Source organism: Pagrus pagrus, assembly GCF_965226575.1.
Source record: "Pagrus pagrus genome assembly, chromosome: 22".
Classification (NCBI taxonomy): Eukaryota; Metazoa; Chordata; class Actinopteri; order Spariformes; family Sparidae; genus Pagrus; species Pagrus pagrus.
This window is the reverse complement of record NC_140204.1, coordinates 20,047,156-20,062,213: the sequence shown is the minus strand read 5'-3', so window position 1 is coordinate 20,062,213 and position 15,058 is coordinate 20,047,156. Positions and strand designations below refer to the sequence as shown.

The following is a 15,058-nucleotide window of genomic DNA, read 5'->3' as shown; positions in this document are numbered from 1 at the left end:
AACTAGTCCACTCAACCTCTCTGTCCCACTATAACCAGTCCACTCGTCTTTCTGTCCCACTATAACTAGTCCACTCAACCTCTCTGTCCCACTATAACCAGTCCTCTCAACTTTCTGTCCCACTATAACCAGTCCACTCAACCTCTCTGTCCCACTATAACCAGTCCACTCAACCTCTCTGTCCCACTATAACCAGTCCACTCGTCTTTCTGTCCCACTATAACCAGTCCACTTAACCTCTCTGTCCCACTATAACTAGTCCACTCAACCTTTCTGTCCCACTATAACCAGTCCTCTCAACTTTCTGTCCCACTATAACTAGTCCACTCAACCTCTCTGTCCCACTATAACCAGTCCACCCAACCTCTCTGTCCCACTATAACCAGTCCACTCGACTTTCTGTCCCACTATAACTAGTCCACTCAACCTCTCTGTCCCACTATAACCAGTCCACTCGACTTTCTGTCCCACTATAACCAGTCCACTCAACCTCTCTGTCCCACTATAACCAGTCCACTCAACCTCTCTGTCCCACTATAACCAGTCCACCCAACCTCTCTGTCCCACTATAACCAGTCCACTCAACCTCTCTGTCCCACTATAACCAGTCCACCCAACCTCTCTGTCCCACTATAACCAGTCCACTCTACCTAACCTCAGTTGACTTACCATGAGCATGGTGTTGTGTTTATGTTTACTCTGCAGTTTTCATCCACTTCTGTCTCTTCCTGGTGGAAATGTGCTTCCACAGGCTGCAGTATTGGCTACAGTAAATCCCATTAGGGGAGGACACATCTGTAGGGTTCTCATAAATAATGCAACAGAAAGTGGCCAGTATGAAACCAGTCAATTGAATTGTCTATGGAGTTTTCGAAGATCTGCAAGCTTTAACATTGTCGAAGCAATAGTTTGTACATATTTTTATTAGGAGAACTACTCTGCTGAGCTACTCTGCTGCACTCGAGTGATTTTACACCAGGAAGATGAAGCTGAAAGTGAGAGTATTCCCCCTAGAATAAAACTTTTAAATGAGCTACATACGACTTTATCTTAAGTAGAATTGTAAAGCAGTAAATCCACGACTCTACTTCAGTGGAATTTTGCTAACAGCTCTTCCACCTCAGTCGGGTAAGTAGCCCATCAAACTGCATAAAGAACATGAAACCAGCCATTCGCTAAAGGCTTGCTAAAGGCTTTCAAATGTGTTGTTTGAAGAGAATCTTGAAAGCTCCTTTTTTTTTTTTTTTTTGTTCAAAGTAATACCCGACAAAAGGGAAATCTTATACAAATTTCTCCTCACAGAAACCTACAGCCACAATCTGTCCTCTTTTCTTTCACTATGGGGACAAGTTTTAACGATCTTCTGTCCTTGAGTGTTTAGACTGAATGTCATCAAAGCATGTCTCAACTGATTCAACAGGAAGACACTTTACTGTGTTGATGTAGTGGCAGATGGGAGCAAGAAACAATCTATAGCAACAGAGCAGATGGCATGTACTTAAAATAACTATATAGCATATGCACAGAATACACAGACTGTAAAATAACACTCCTGAAACGTACATTAGGCCTCTACATACTGAAGACACCAGATCTCTGAAAAAGGGAACTAGACATAACATTTACAGCATCTTAGGTGAATGGTGATTTTACAATTATATTTACATTACTTCATTAATTAATTAAGTGTGTCATAGTGTTTCACAGAATGGTTTTGGAGCATTCTTTCCTTCTCCAGGTTCATTTACCACCTTTACCACCAACGTCAAGTGAGATATAATAAACAAATAGAACTTCAAGGCTGCCCTTCAAAAATAAAAGATAGTTCAACTCTGCCGTTTGATCAAGTGTCAATATGTTGTAATTAAAGGTAACTTGAATCAGTGTTTTTCCTCCCGAAATGTCATAAACATCATAACACAATTACTATCCCGGTCATTTTAACACGATAATAGCCTTTTTCTGTTTTTCGAGATGTAACAACTTTTATTCTTTTAATCTGAAGGCAAACACTTCCCCTACATTGTTGTTTGCGTATGTTTCTGCGAACTTGACGCTCCTCCTGCGCCCCGTCCCAGCAGCGGTGTGAAGTTAGCGGGAAAAAGGCGATGAAAATACAGGAAATCAATGAATTCAAAATAAAAGTCTGAATCAAATCAATAACCTTTATCACGGTAAAGAAAACAAAAACAATTATCATATAAACAAGTATTATTTGAAGTTTGTTATTTTGCTTAATCTTATAGCATCAATAACGCTTAATGGCTGTACAGTACTGTCCTCAGTGATTACACAGAATATTAATGGTTACTCATTCACTCGGCCTACTAGTTACTCTTTATGTTTTATCGATTTTTTTCTATGAGCTAATGTTTACTTTCTGTCACGCAGACTTTTATAGATATTTTTGTCCTCGCAGATTAAAACTACAACAAACAATATTTACACTTTCCTCCCACCACGTCTGTATTTGATTCAAACGTACGTTTATATTAATGATTTTTTTTCGAATTTTATTTTGACAGAAAACCGGATGTGTTACCGCGTGTAATGTCCGTGTTGGCCGTGGCCTGTCATCTGACTGTTTTCCTGTTGGGAGAGAAAAAGTTTTGAAACCCCACCCTCTCTACTGACTGTAAGCACAGACGTAGAAGTGGTTCGAGGTCCTGACGAGTCAACGCTGGCCGACGAAGAGGAGTATGAACTGTGTCCTGGTGGAGTTTTTGCACTGTTTGGATACCGACTTTAACAACCAGCAGCACCGAGCCGGACCAGGCCAGGCGCTCAGCTCCTGTTAGGAACTAACGGGATTTGTTTGCACTGCGTGTTTCTCTCTGGAGAGGAAAGTCAGGCAGGTTTGGATAGCTCTTCCTGTTACCAAGTCGGCGGTTACTAAGTTTATATGTTGTGATAAAGCCCCAGCACGTCGCATGCTTCTGTTTAGACCGTAAGTATGGATACTCTCACGCAGAGGGATGCGGGATTTCCTGCGGGGGCGCCGCAAAGTTGCGGTCAGACGCGGTTATTAGAGATTTGGGCTTAATAATGCGAACTGGTCAGCCCTGAAACTTGTCGTAAAACACTGGTTGGCTGGACTGAATGCTCCTTTCCTGCTATTCTTCTCCGCTTCTCAGCGCTTCCTGCTTGTGGTGGCCACTGCACTTAATGGCTAAAAATACATAAAAACTCAAAATGGACAGCTAAATGTGGTGGGGACCTCAGTTTGGAGCTGCAGCGTTGTGACATTCTTGGAAGTGTTTTTCCAACAAGCTTTTTGGATACTTTTATTTTTTGTCCTCGCAACTTTTTTAAAAATCAGAACAACAGGTGGCAAGTGTGAGTTAGGGAAGAGAAGAGCCAGTTCACCACAATGAGATGATTCAAGAGCCTCTTAAATACAAGTGGGTGAAATGATATTTTGCCCAAACCATGTTTTTGGGGAACCACATCACTTGAACAGAGAGAAATTACATGGAGATGGTGCTGCTTTTCTGAGCTTCGGAACAATCGATTAAACGGCAGCAAATCTCTTGGCTCGTTGTGCATTTTCAAATGGAGAACTTTGGATTTAATGTCAAGACGAATGAAAGACACTTGCCTTTCAGTAATCTTTGAATCCTCTCCTGAAGCCCACTTGTTGGTCAAGCATTTGAACACATTTCACTGGTCCCTGATGAACCAACAAGAAAGACAGGAAAGGGAGCGAGGCGCAATAAAGTACTCCTTTGTACTTTATTTTCAAACCCTTGGGGTGCAAAATCTGATCCAGTCAAAACATCTGCTTGAGGCTCCATGGAGCCGCTGAAGAACATATTCAGTCGCGGCCCACTGTCCAACTGGAAAAATTTGGATCAATCACAAAAAGGGAACTTCACCAACCCTGTGTGGACGGCCTTGTTCGACTATGAGGCGTCCTGTAAAGATGAGCTCACCTTGCGTAAAGGCGACCTGGTGGAAGTCCTGTCTCTGGACTCTGAGATATCAGGGGACGAGGGCTGGTGGGCCGGGAAGGTCAACAACAAGGTGGGCATCTTCCCCTCCAACTATGGCTCCTTCAAGCCAAATGGATATGGGAAGCTTCCAGGCAGCGGCGTGGTGGCCGAGCTGGGCCCGACCGTGGTGGGCGAGTTCGAACCCAAGCCAGTGGATTTCCGGGAGCTGAGTCTGGAGGAGGTCATCGGGGTCGGGGGCTTTGGAAAGGTGTATCGTGGTACATGGAGAGGTGGGCTGGTGGCTGTGAAGGCCGCCCGGCAAGACCCGGATGAGGACATCAGTGTGACGGCGCAGAACGTCAGGCAGGAGGCGCGTTTGTTCGCCATGCTCACTCACCCGAACATCATCGCCTTGAAAGGCGTCTGCCTGCAGGAACCCAACCTGTGCCTCATCATGGAGTACGCCTCTGGTGGGCCACTGAGCCGGGCTCTGGCGGGGCGTCGCATTCCGCCGCACGTCTTGGTCAACTGGGCCGTGCAGATAGCCAGAGGGATGTTGTACCTACACAGCGAGGCCATCGTCCCCGTCATCCATCGGGATCTCAAGTCCAACAACAGTAAGTCCTTCAGGCCTGCAGTGCAAGTCATGCATCAATCAAACCCAGTGTAGCCCCAGTCTGTCAGTGTTAGATTGATGAAAATAAAGGGTCAGACATATTTACTGCGCCCTCTGTGCGCCAACATACCCCATGGCAGTAAAGGAACATGGTGTACTGTACAACCGCTAAGGGCCTCTCTGAGTTTACAAGGCTATAGCTAGAACAAAGGCGACCTTTTAAACTCTCTCAACATACTGTAATGTCTTTGCTTCTGTCGAATTATTAAGTCAAACATCTCATTAGTGTGGAAAATGTAATTATCTCTCTACTTGTGTTTCATTCCTACAATTGGTGCAGTCCAAGTCATTGTCTTTGGGTAATACATCAGCCTTATCTAGAGTTATAGTTCAAGATCATGACAAAGCATTAGGAAATAAGATTAGCTGTACAACTACACATCTTTTTGGATGGTAGCCCAGTCATTTGACTCTCTCAAAGGTAGGCCAAGACTGCAGAGGCTGAAAGGCCTCCACATATGTGTTGTTGATAGGACAAAATGCCATGCTTTGCCAGCAAAGGTCAGGAATTCAGGAGGAAGCTTTCCGTCTCAGCACGTCACAACTTCACACTTTGGACTTTGATGCCATCTGGGGGCAGTGGGAAAGTTTTGTGTCAGTGTTTCGGGCCCTTGCGGCAGACACGTAGGCATTGGACCTTGTCATTAAAGCTACACTGCAGAGAGATGTTCTGCTGATAAGGCTTTCTGTCCCCACTTTTGAAGCAGAACAAGTGCCTTTCTCAGCTCTTAACAGTGCTTTTAGCGAACCTAAACACCGAGCCACCTGAATTTTACAGCAGCCTGTGCTCTGTTATTATCATTCTTGTGATGCAGCATATAATCCCTGTCAGCTCTGCGGTTGTATCTGTAGCGGTCCAAAAGATTTTCAGCCTCCCTCGGCTCTCCCTGTCTGTTACTGCAGATTTTGATCACCAAAGTGCACCAAAATAGAAAGAGATCATGGCTGCTCCTTGTTTAACTGACACCGCAAAGCATTCAGCACTGTAGCTTCTGAGAATATGACCGTGGTTCACTCCCTTGATTCAGAGTTTGTTCAAAGCAAAGGATTCCTATTCAGTACATCCGAAGGAGACATTTCTCCCAGACTCCTTTCAGCATTCCCTTCTTTATCACTTTTCGACGAGCAGTTATGCTCATTGATCATCAACCTTTCCACTCCCCGTTCCCTTCAGCATTTGCTCAAACTCTGTTCCACCCTTCTCCACAGGAAAACTGTCTCCTGTAGCGCAAAAGAAAGTTATGTTAATATAGTGTTTGTATATGAGGCAGGCCAAAGCCAGCACAATCCCCCTCTCTGTGTGCGGGAAGATCATATCACTCTCCTGCCTCCTCCTGCCTCTTGCTTTTTTTAAAAAGTCTTCTCTGCATCTTTGTCCCTGGCCTGCCCCTACATGTCTCCATACAGCCATACCCCTGTTGTGCCACTGAGCAATATCCTGTTGTGGTGGTAGAAGGGGAGGGGTGGGGGAAGAGATGAGACCAGTGGCGAGGGGGGTAATGTGCCCTGCTGTAACCAAAGTGCTGACAGGTTTAACGCACAGGTGCAAGAGCATCTCAACATAAGGGCATTGTAATGAAAAATGCACACACAGTTTTAAAAAATCAAATGATGACAGTACAAAATGTACCAAAGGAGCAACGGTAAACCTCAGATTATGGTGTCAGTTCCTCAGAATTAATGGTGCAAGTTCTTCTTTCTAGAGCTGCCATTTTGCGTCGGCGCCTTGCAATCATGAAGGGAGACATCTGACAAAGAGGAGGTGGAGAGCCTGGTTTCCAACTGTAGCCTCAAGTGGACCATAGCACAGTTGGGCAAAAAGACGTGTTCATTACCAGAAATGTAGAAAACATTGAAGTAATCGTAGAAGAGGGAGGTTGGACAAAAAGGGAATTCACCCAGAAATGAAAAAAACCCAACTCCTTTATGATGATATGATGCCACCTTTTCTCACCTCACCAAAACATAAGGTGAGGAAACTGACCACCAGCACATTAATAAATTAAAAAATACATTAAAAAGATGATTACTTTTGAGCATTAGGGCCAACTGTTACAGTGATGAATTAAGGTGTGAAGTCATCGAAAAAACAAGAGCCAAAAGTAGCAGTCGCAGCTAATGACCAGTGGACTTTGGCCTGTTAGGAAGATGCTGATTAAACAGGATCACTGAAGAAAGTGCATGGTCGGGCACTTGGGTCGAAGCCAGAGGCCATAACTGGAATTCCACCAAAAGTAAATACAGGACAGAGAGGAGAGGAGCCTCTTTCTCTTGCTATTGTGTCTATATATCAGGGGAGTCTGGGGAATTTTCGCACCTTGTGCACTCAGTCATTTTCTGTTTTTAGCAGGCTAGTGTTTTAGTATCTCGCAGTTATCTTCGGTGGTTTCAGAGCCTTACCACTCTGCAAGCCATACAGTACTGCAGCAAACACCATATCCTCCTAAAGATCAAGTGAAAATAGGTTGCGTGTGTCTGTTGCAGCATACATATCTGCGGTGTAGTGTGTTTTGGGTAAAAAATTATCTTTAAAGGAAGCGTTTCTGTTTTCTAGTTATGAGTATTCAGCTGTCGGACTGCAGCTATTTTTTATGTGTTTTTTAATCATATCAGTTCATTTCCACCCTCACTGGCTAACACAGACTTAGTATCAGTGGTTCAAATCTTCAGACTTTGAACCGTGACCCACATTAGCGCTAACACCTACGTCTTTCCTAGAAAAAAGGGCACATGTCTTGCAATACACCTTGGCATGCTTTCCGTTGTCTATATATGATTGACCCATTGTGCACTCAGTCACACACTCCACAGGGGCACCAAGCTGTTGCCCAAAACACGCTTTTTCAAAGCGTTTTTGAGGTGGCTGTGTGATCAAGTCCTAAAGGGAGTATTTCAGAAATATCTGTCAAGAATTTTCTTTCTACCATCTAAAAACGCATCAGCAGTACATTTGTCAAATCAATTTGACGTGTTTTTTAACCATGGGGGATGACTTCCTAAATTTCTGATAGACTTTAAAAGAGCAGTTAAGGGTTAGGGGTCCAGAGGAATAACATGTAAACACAACATTGACATATCATGACTTTGCAAAGTTGTTATGGCTAACGCATTAGCAAACAGTTGCTTATTTACACATGCAGCAACTACAGAGCAACATTAGCATTCACAGGCATTTGTCTGATCACCTGGCACATGTAGGGCCAACAGTCTGTTTCTGTTAGCTCTCTTTTGGTCTCCACCACCTATTGACTGAAATGGATTGCTCATGTAGCGGATAAATCCTGCACTGTGTTCACAAGCTAGTTGCTAACTTTGTTCCCTTGCTGTTTATTGTCCAACAGGTAGTGTACAATGGGTTCATCCAAACTTTTCTAATGTAAAATAGCCACTTGGAAATAAGATTTATGATAGTGGTTCGTGTGAATCAGAACCGTAATGTTGCAGGCCATAAAACCACAACTGAGCTGAAAGACACTACAATGTTCAGTATAGCTGAGGAAAACCGGAATAAATCTCTGTGGATTCATCAACCCCTTTCAAGTTCCACACTAGTTTGGTCGATTGTTTATATAAAGATATTTATAAGTGCTGTTTCAAGTGTTCTGTAATTAACATAACATTTTTTCTTGCTGCAGCTACAGTAAAAGTCCTGCTGTCAGTAACAGCCTTTTAAAGTGTATTCAGTCCTGCTGTCATCCTTCCACTGTCCGTTATCTGCACAAAGCCTTCATAGACCCAAAAACAGCTATAGGCATCACCACATGCCATAAAACTGTGCAGAGGCTTTAGTTAGAACTGGTGGGGAAAGTGCCAAGCTAAGCACTTGCTGGGCTGAAACTCGCAGGCCTTTTTTTTTTTTCAGGAAGAAGCCACAGTTAGATCTTGGATCAACATGTCCTTTTTATTTTTCCATGAGTGGACAAGCATCTGATACATCCCTCTACCAGCATGTTTTCATTCAGGGCCCCCAGTGCCCCACACTGCAGTGCACTCAAAACATCCCCTGTGTGTGTGTCTGAGTGTCCTGGCGGCTGGGTGTGTGATGTTTGCATGTGTCTGGTGAACTGCACTCCTGTTACCACACACACACACACACACACTCAACCACCATTCCCCTATTCAGCAGGGGGAACCATGAGGGCAATTTAGACATTTTAGCTATTTTGTGATTGTACATAGCTATTTAGTGAAGGGGGAATGGGGGCTTTTAGAGGCTGATAAAGTCTGAGCATGCACCTGTATTTTGTTAAGGCCGCCGCATTATCATTTAACATGTGTAGTTTAGGCGATAAGTGAGCCAATAACTCAGTTTAGCAGGCCGTTAGAAAGATGAACACCATAAAAGTCCTATCTACAGATGGAAATTTAGCAGTGAAGAATGTCAGTGAGGCTTAATGTCTCCTGTCAGTTTGCCAGTCAAATCTTTAATCGGCTGCCACATGTACTTCAGCACTAAGGCAGTGTAGCGATCGCGCTGTCTCATTCAAAACCGCACGAAGACGCTTTTTGTGAAAGGGCAAGATAATTTTATTCTTGTTGAGCCACAGGGTCAGGCCTCAATCCCATATAATCCATGTAATGAAATAAGTGAAGTTTTAATGATAAAAATGTTTGGCTGAAACAAAAATCAATGTTGCATTAAAGTAATCAGCAACATTCTCATCCACATAAAAAAGTCAATTTTGTCACTCCTTATCTGCAGCTGATAAAAATAGTGGTTTGATTCATAATCAGTTCATAAAAGCATTCATGATTGCTTTTTGAAGCCGCAGACTGTTGTAAACTATGTGAGCAGTGTTTGAGATATCACCCATAGGTGCACTGCTCTCTGCTATCTTGACTGTAGCTGGAGCCGGATAATCCAACTTTGGGTAAAGGACAGAGCCTGAGTGGAGCAAAGGGTGGGAGCACAAGTGAGAGACCTGTTGACCGAGGCCTTAATCGCCTCTTAATGATTCTTAGGAGCCACTGCCAAGACAAACTGTAGAAGAAAGGAGATTGAGTTCTTAAGAAAATATAAAAGTATTGAAGCCGGCATTTTACCATATGTCCATTAGAGAAGCTTCAGACACATTTAACCATTGAGGCTGTTGTTTCGGGGCATGCATCCCAGTCAGCCCCTATAGAACATGCTAACTACTGTAATTATCTATAAAGGAACGTCATTACATCCCTTGTTTGGAAAGAAAATCTCTCCTTGGCACCTCCACGTGTCATCATGCACCTGTTTCTATCTGGATTGAACAACTTGTTTATGTCAGAACAAGATTAAAGTTATGATCCAAAATATATGATTCTTAAAGGGCCAGCTTAACCCAAAATAAAAAAATAGATATTTTTCATCTTACCCGTACTACTCTTTATCCATCTAGAGTGTTTTGGTGTGAGTTAGAGTTTAAGAGATATTGGCCGTAGAGATGTCTGCCTTATCTCAAATATCAAACAGCCATGTCGCGTATCAGATATCATGAGCCTGTTACTCAAGATGATCCACAAACCTTGTTGTGAGCACTGTCATGTAGAAACTATTTTCTTTCCACCAAACTACAACCGCCCACCGTATCACTGCACGGAAGCGCTGTGTGCATGTACTCATGGACGACAGGTTAGCTAACTAAGATGACTAAGATGTTACAGCTCAGTCGAAAACACTGTCAGTGTTTACATTCTGTGTTGCATCAAGCACAAGCCTCATTCATGAGTACGTGCACGCTTCCTTCTTCTTCCTCCTTGATGGTTGGCTGTTGCCGTTCGGTAGAAAGAAAATAGTTCCTGCATTAAACTGCTCACAGCAAGGTTTGTGGATTATCTTGTGTAATCAGGTCATGATTTCTGGAAAGACTCTGCAAGCTGAGGGCCATCTAGTTCCATTATACTGCGGAGAAGGCTGATATCTCCAGATCTCTGCAACTCACACCAAAACAATCTCTAAGATGAAAAACATGTATTTTTGATTTTGGAGTTAACTGTCCCTTTAAACCGCTGCAAAATGATGGCAATTTGAGCATGAAGGTTCATGGGAAGGGTGGTTCGACAACATAATGTAAACACAGTGTCCACTTGATGGCTTTTTTCAGAGTTTTCAAGCTCATCACACAGTCTTCATTAATAAATGGTGTTTGTCCGGCTGTCATGGTGACGGCTTGGTTGTTGTCACGTGACCTATACATGAGACTGATCACATGGTGCTGAGTGGACATGCTGGGACATTGAACCCTGTTGATATTCTGCTGATATTCCCACTTCAACTGAAATGTCACATTAATTCCCTCCCACACTCCACTCAGCTGAGATACACATGATGTAAAGCAGGCGTGAGGGACGGGACGTTATCACAGCGTAAACATGATTGTGTGAGAGTGGTGCTGGGATTTCTTCACAATTTTTCGTCACTTCTTGCCCCCCAGATGTTGAAATGGCTGAATATTGATAGCTCTACATGAGAAATCAAGGCCAGAGATGATCCAGCCGGGTCGACTTAAGTGACCTTCAGGAGAGGGAGTGAAACAGCTGTATGCTGTAAACAAAAATGAGGAACTTGAGCAACATTATTGATACTATAGTGAGATCTTCAGAATAGGAAACAGAATACATTAAAATGTACAACACACAAAAGGGAATTTAGTCCTAATGAATTAACCATCAACTATCTGCTTTCAAACTTTATTTAATTACTCAACTCGCTCACAACTTTTGATCCGTGTCACCATGGAGAGCAAATTTATGCACAAGCTAAGTACTTTTATTCAGCAGGAGGTGTAACATCAAATGCCAAGTGTAGCAGAAAGTGCATGGTCATGAAGTAACCCATCCATAAACATGGCTATATCTCCAGCGCCTGCATGCTGACTGGCATATCCGAGGGGTGCCTGGGGTGACCGTGCAGGGGAGTGCGCGGGGGTCACCTGGGGTAGAGCTCAGCTGCGTCGCTGCCGGCTCCGAGTGAGTGTCGGTGGGCGATAAGGCAGAGGGGAGTTTGCTAGCCTTGACTTAGTGTGCGGCTTAGCCAGCTGCCTGGCTACATTGTCTCCCTGTTGACTTTATTCTTTATTTTGGAAAAGACAGGCGGGCAGAATTTGGAGATCCTAGGCTCACCTTGGGTTGAGGAGCCGGTTAGAGATTTGCACACATGCAAGTGTGGACAGAATTCATCTGCAGGTTTTCCCATGATAGTACTGAAGAGAGTAAATTTAGATCTAAGCGTCCAAAAGCAGATTTTTTTTGTGTTGATATTATCTTGATTTTTAACAATAGTGCAACTGATACTGGATTTTGGGGGCTGATATCAATATTATGTAGTAAAAAAAATTTCAGTATCAGTATATCAGCCGATACTCTACCCGATATATCGGGTATGTATATAAGATATGTTACAGTTTAGCAATACACTTTTTGACATTAGTGCACTGAAAACGGCAAACTTCACTGGGAATTTAATAATTATGAATTTGTGTTTTGTAAAAACAAAACAAAAAGAACGATTAAAAAAGGTTTTTATACATATTGGACGACATGCTGCTGCCGATATATCTGCGCTAGGCCAATACCAGCCAATAGCTGAGCGATATATTGATCCAGCTCTAACTTGAACCTTTTTTCTGTCCTCAAGATGATGTTCAAAATAGATTTACGCAATGTTGAGCTGTTAAAGATGGTTTTGATGTGAAAACTGTTACCAACCATATGTCTGTGCATCATGTTCAGGGCCGGAACCAGGAGGTGATTACTTAGCTTAGCATAAAGAATGGAAGTAGGAGGAAACGGCTAATCTGGTTCTTGTAAGAAAACCCCCCCCAAAAACGGCCTCCTCCAAATCTAAAGAATACATTTCATTGATTTTCTACTGAACACTTTCCTGGACACTTCAACTGCTTTCAATGCTTACACTTGAGCCAACTGACCCTTCCTATTCACTCAGTGCATCACCTACAGTTCAGTTGAATCTTCAGCTCCTTTCAGCGCTCTCGCTGAAACTGAGGCCATTTAAAAAGCCATTACACGTTCTTTCACTTATTGAATTCCTACTCCCACTTCAACTCCTTCCAGCCCTTCTGTTTTCGCTACTTTCATTCACTAATTGTATTTTGACCGCCACTTCAACTCCTTTCAACTTCTTTATCCTACTTTCTCAATTGTTTTGAGTGCAGATCTCCATGAGATTTCTCTTCTTTCCAGGGCAGAGAAGCCAAATCGCAATCAAATTTCCCAGAGATATTTATATTAGAAATAATAATGAAAACTATCCGAGCACACTTGAGTGCAGTCCAATTCAAATATTGCACTATTAAATTCAGGTTGAGATTTTTCAGACAGCGGCCAGTGTAATGATCAGTATTTCATCGAATAATATCCTTATGCCGGCATCTGAGTTTTAAAAAGATGGTGATTTTGGCTTAAAATTGTTTACCTGCAGCGTGGAGCCTGTGTCACAAACAGTATACATTATATACTGTAGGTGCAAAATGAGAATTGCCCACGCAATGACTGCACACCCACGCTTAGTCATGAAAGCAGCAAAATATGTGTATGTGTGTGTGTGTAGTCAGGGCTGGATGAGTGAGGGGGCAGAACAATAACTGCAGGGAAAGAGGAGAAGAAAACACACAGACACTGGAGGGTCAGAGAGCACAGGAAGTACAGAGGTTTCTAGAACTCGGCCAGAGTGAAATCTGTTGTTTTTTTTCCCCTCGTCCAGTCCGAAAACTTCATTCTCAGCTCTCCACACGGATCACAAGACAGCTCCCATGCAAATGTGCCAAAACCTACTCATGTGTTTGTAGAGGAGGAAATGGTTATGAGGACGAGGACAGTTCATTAGTACACAAGACTTGCTTCTATTTTCACTTATAGTTAGTGTGTTTATACAGTCTATTCCACTTTGGTTTGTTTTTGGGTTGCATAGGGTCTTCGTCTCCGCACTACACGACTGTAATTAAGCTGTTTTTCAGCCTCAGGAGCTTGAAACAAAGTCAGTCTGCCCACGCGAGAAACACACCAACAGCAGAAAAGAGACACAGCTGCCAACAATGTGACTGATCGTCTTGGGTTTCCCCAACTGGGCAGGTTTAATGAGAAGATAAAAAATGGGACATGGAGACACAACATTGAGCAGTCCTTTCACTTTCCCTTCCTCACAACACAAACCCCAAGAACTCCTGCACACCACCTTAGTAGTCGAGGGATGGATGTTGGCGTGGTCCCCAACTCCTATATTGTAGTGTCATTGATAGGTACAAACACAAGCCCAAGATGAGCAGGCAGGGTCTCTGATGCTTATTATGTCTTCTCTCCAACGTCATTTGAAAAATCAACGTGGACCTGCTGCTGCAGAATCCATGCAGCAGGATCTTCTTTTGCGTCATATTTACATCCCCGAACCTCAGCGCTCCCTCCCACCTCTACCTTTACTTACCTCGTCCTCAGGCCTTCCGGGATCAACCCAGTAATGACCCCCGTCTGAGTCTGTAAGGAAATAGTACTAATGAAGGTTAAATTTCAACACATGAGCACTGGAGACTTGTTAATAAGTGACCGTTTCCAAGACCTTTACCTGGCACCAGATACTTTGCACAGGGAATCATTTATAACCCCCCTCTGACAGCGTTAATGTGGGTGCCCAGAAACAGAATATTCCCTTGTGTGTGTCTGAGTGTGTGTGTGTGTGTGTGTGTGTGTGTTGGAGGGCGTGTTTCAAACTGTCACGCTCACGATGATTAGCTTGTAGTTTGTTTTCGACATTATGCTTTATAGAAGCAGGTTTGTCCTGGTCATGTAGCCAAGTTTGATTTCCTTTTGGTTACTACACTATATCATACTATACTACTATAGCATCGTTTGTTCTTCACTGAATAACTCGAGTGCTTAATGTTGATCTCAACATCGTGTCTCCTACAGAGCATGTAGGGCCGACACACTGCTGGGAATCTAACTGAATCTGATAAACAAAGCAAGAAAGCAACTTGAAAGCAGTTATCAGTGTCATGTTTGTGAATTGGCTTCGTGTCCTGGTTGTTGGTATATAGGCAGGAATAATATCAGTGACCAACCAGCTAACCAGTGCTGGAAAAAGAGAGAAATACTTTATAATTTTGAGTCATTTACAAAGAAAAAATGGCTCAAATTTAGCTGATTCACATGTTTTAATTGGAGGATTTTGTGGATTTTTCCACTGTTAATGGATCCTTGAGTTTTGGACTCACAGAGCAGTTGAAGAAGGCCGTTAAGAAGCAGCCCAACTGTCAAAACAACACATTTGTTATCAGCTGTGATAACATTAGACGGCTTTTCCAATGTGTGACCGGACAAACCTGATCAACTTATAACTGACTGTGGTGAGTGTCTTGCGTTAAATGACTCATTTTAAGTGTTTCAACAGACTGAAACAAAAAATAATAATGAATCAAACGTTATACAAACATACTAATGACAGCACTATTGTGCAGTAGAGGAT

The 15,058-nt window shown here is 43.0% G+C and overlaps 1 protein-coding gene across 1 annotated transcript in view; it reads left to right on the top strand.

Annotated features, from left to right (window-relative positions):
- The first annotated feature begins 2,599 nt into the window (after positions 1-2,599).
- LOC311252110 (mitogen-activated protein kinase kinase kinase 11) overlaps positions 2,600-15,058 on the top strand; it is a 49,325-nt gene continuing 36,866 nt past the window's right edge. Inside the window, exon 1 of the mRNA XM_084344959.1 lies at positions 2,600-4,549. Within this exon, the coding sequence (XP_084201085.1) occupies positions 3,793-4,549 (757 nt within the window). The 5' untranslated portion in view covers positions 2,600-3,792. The remainder of the gene's footprint in view (positions 4,550-15,058) is intronic.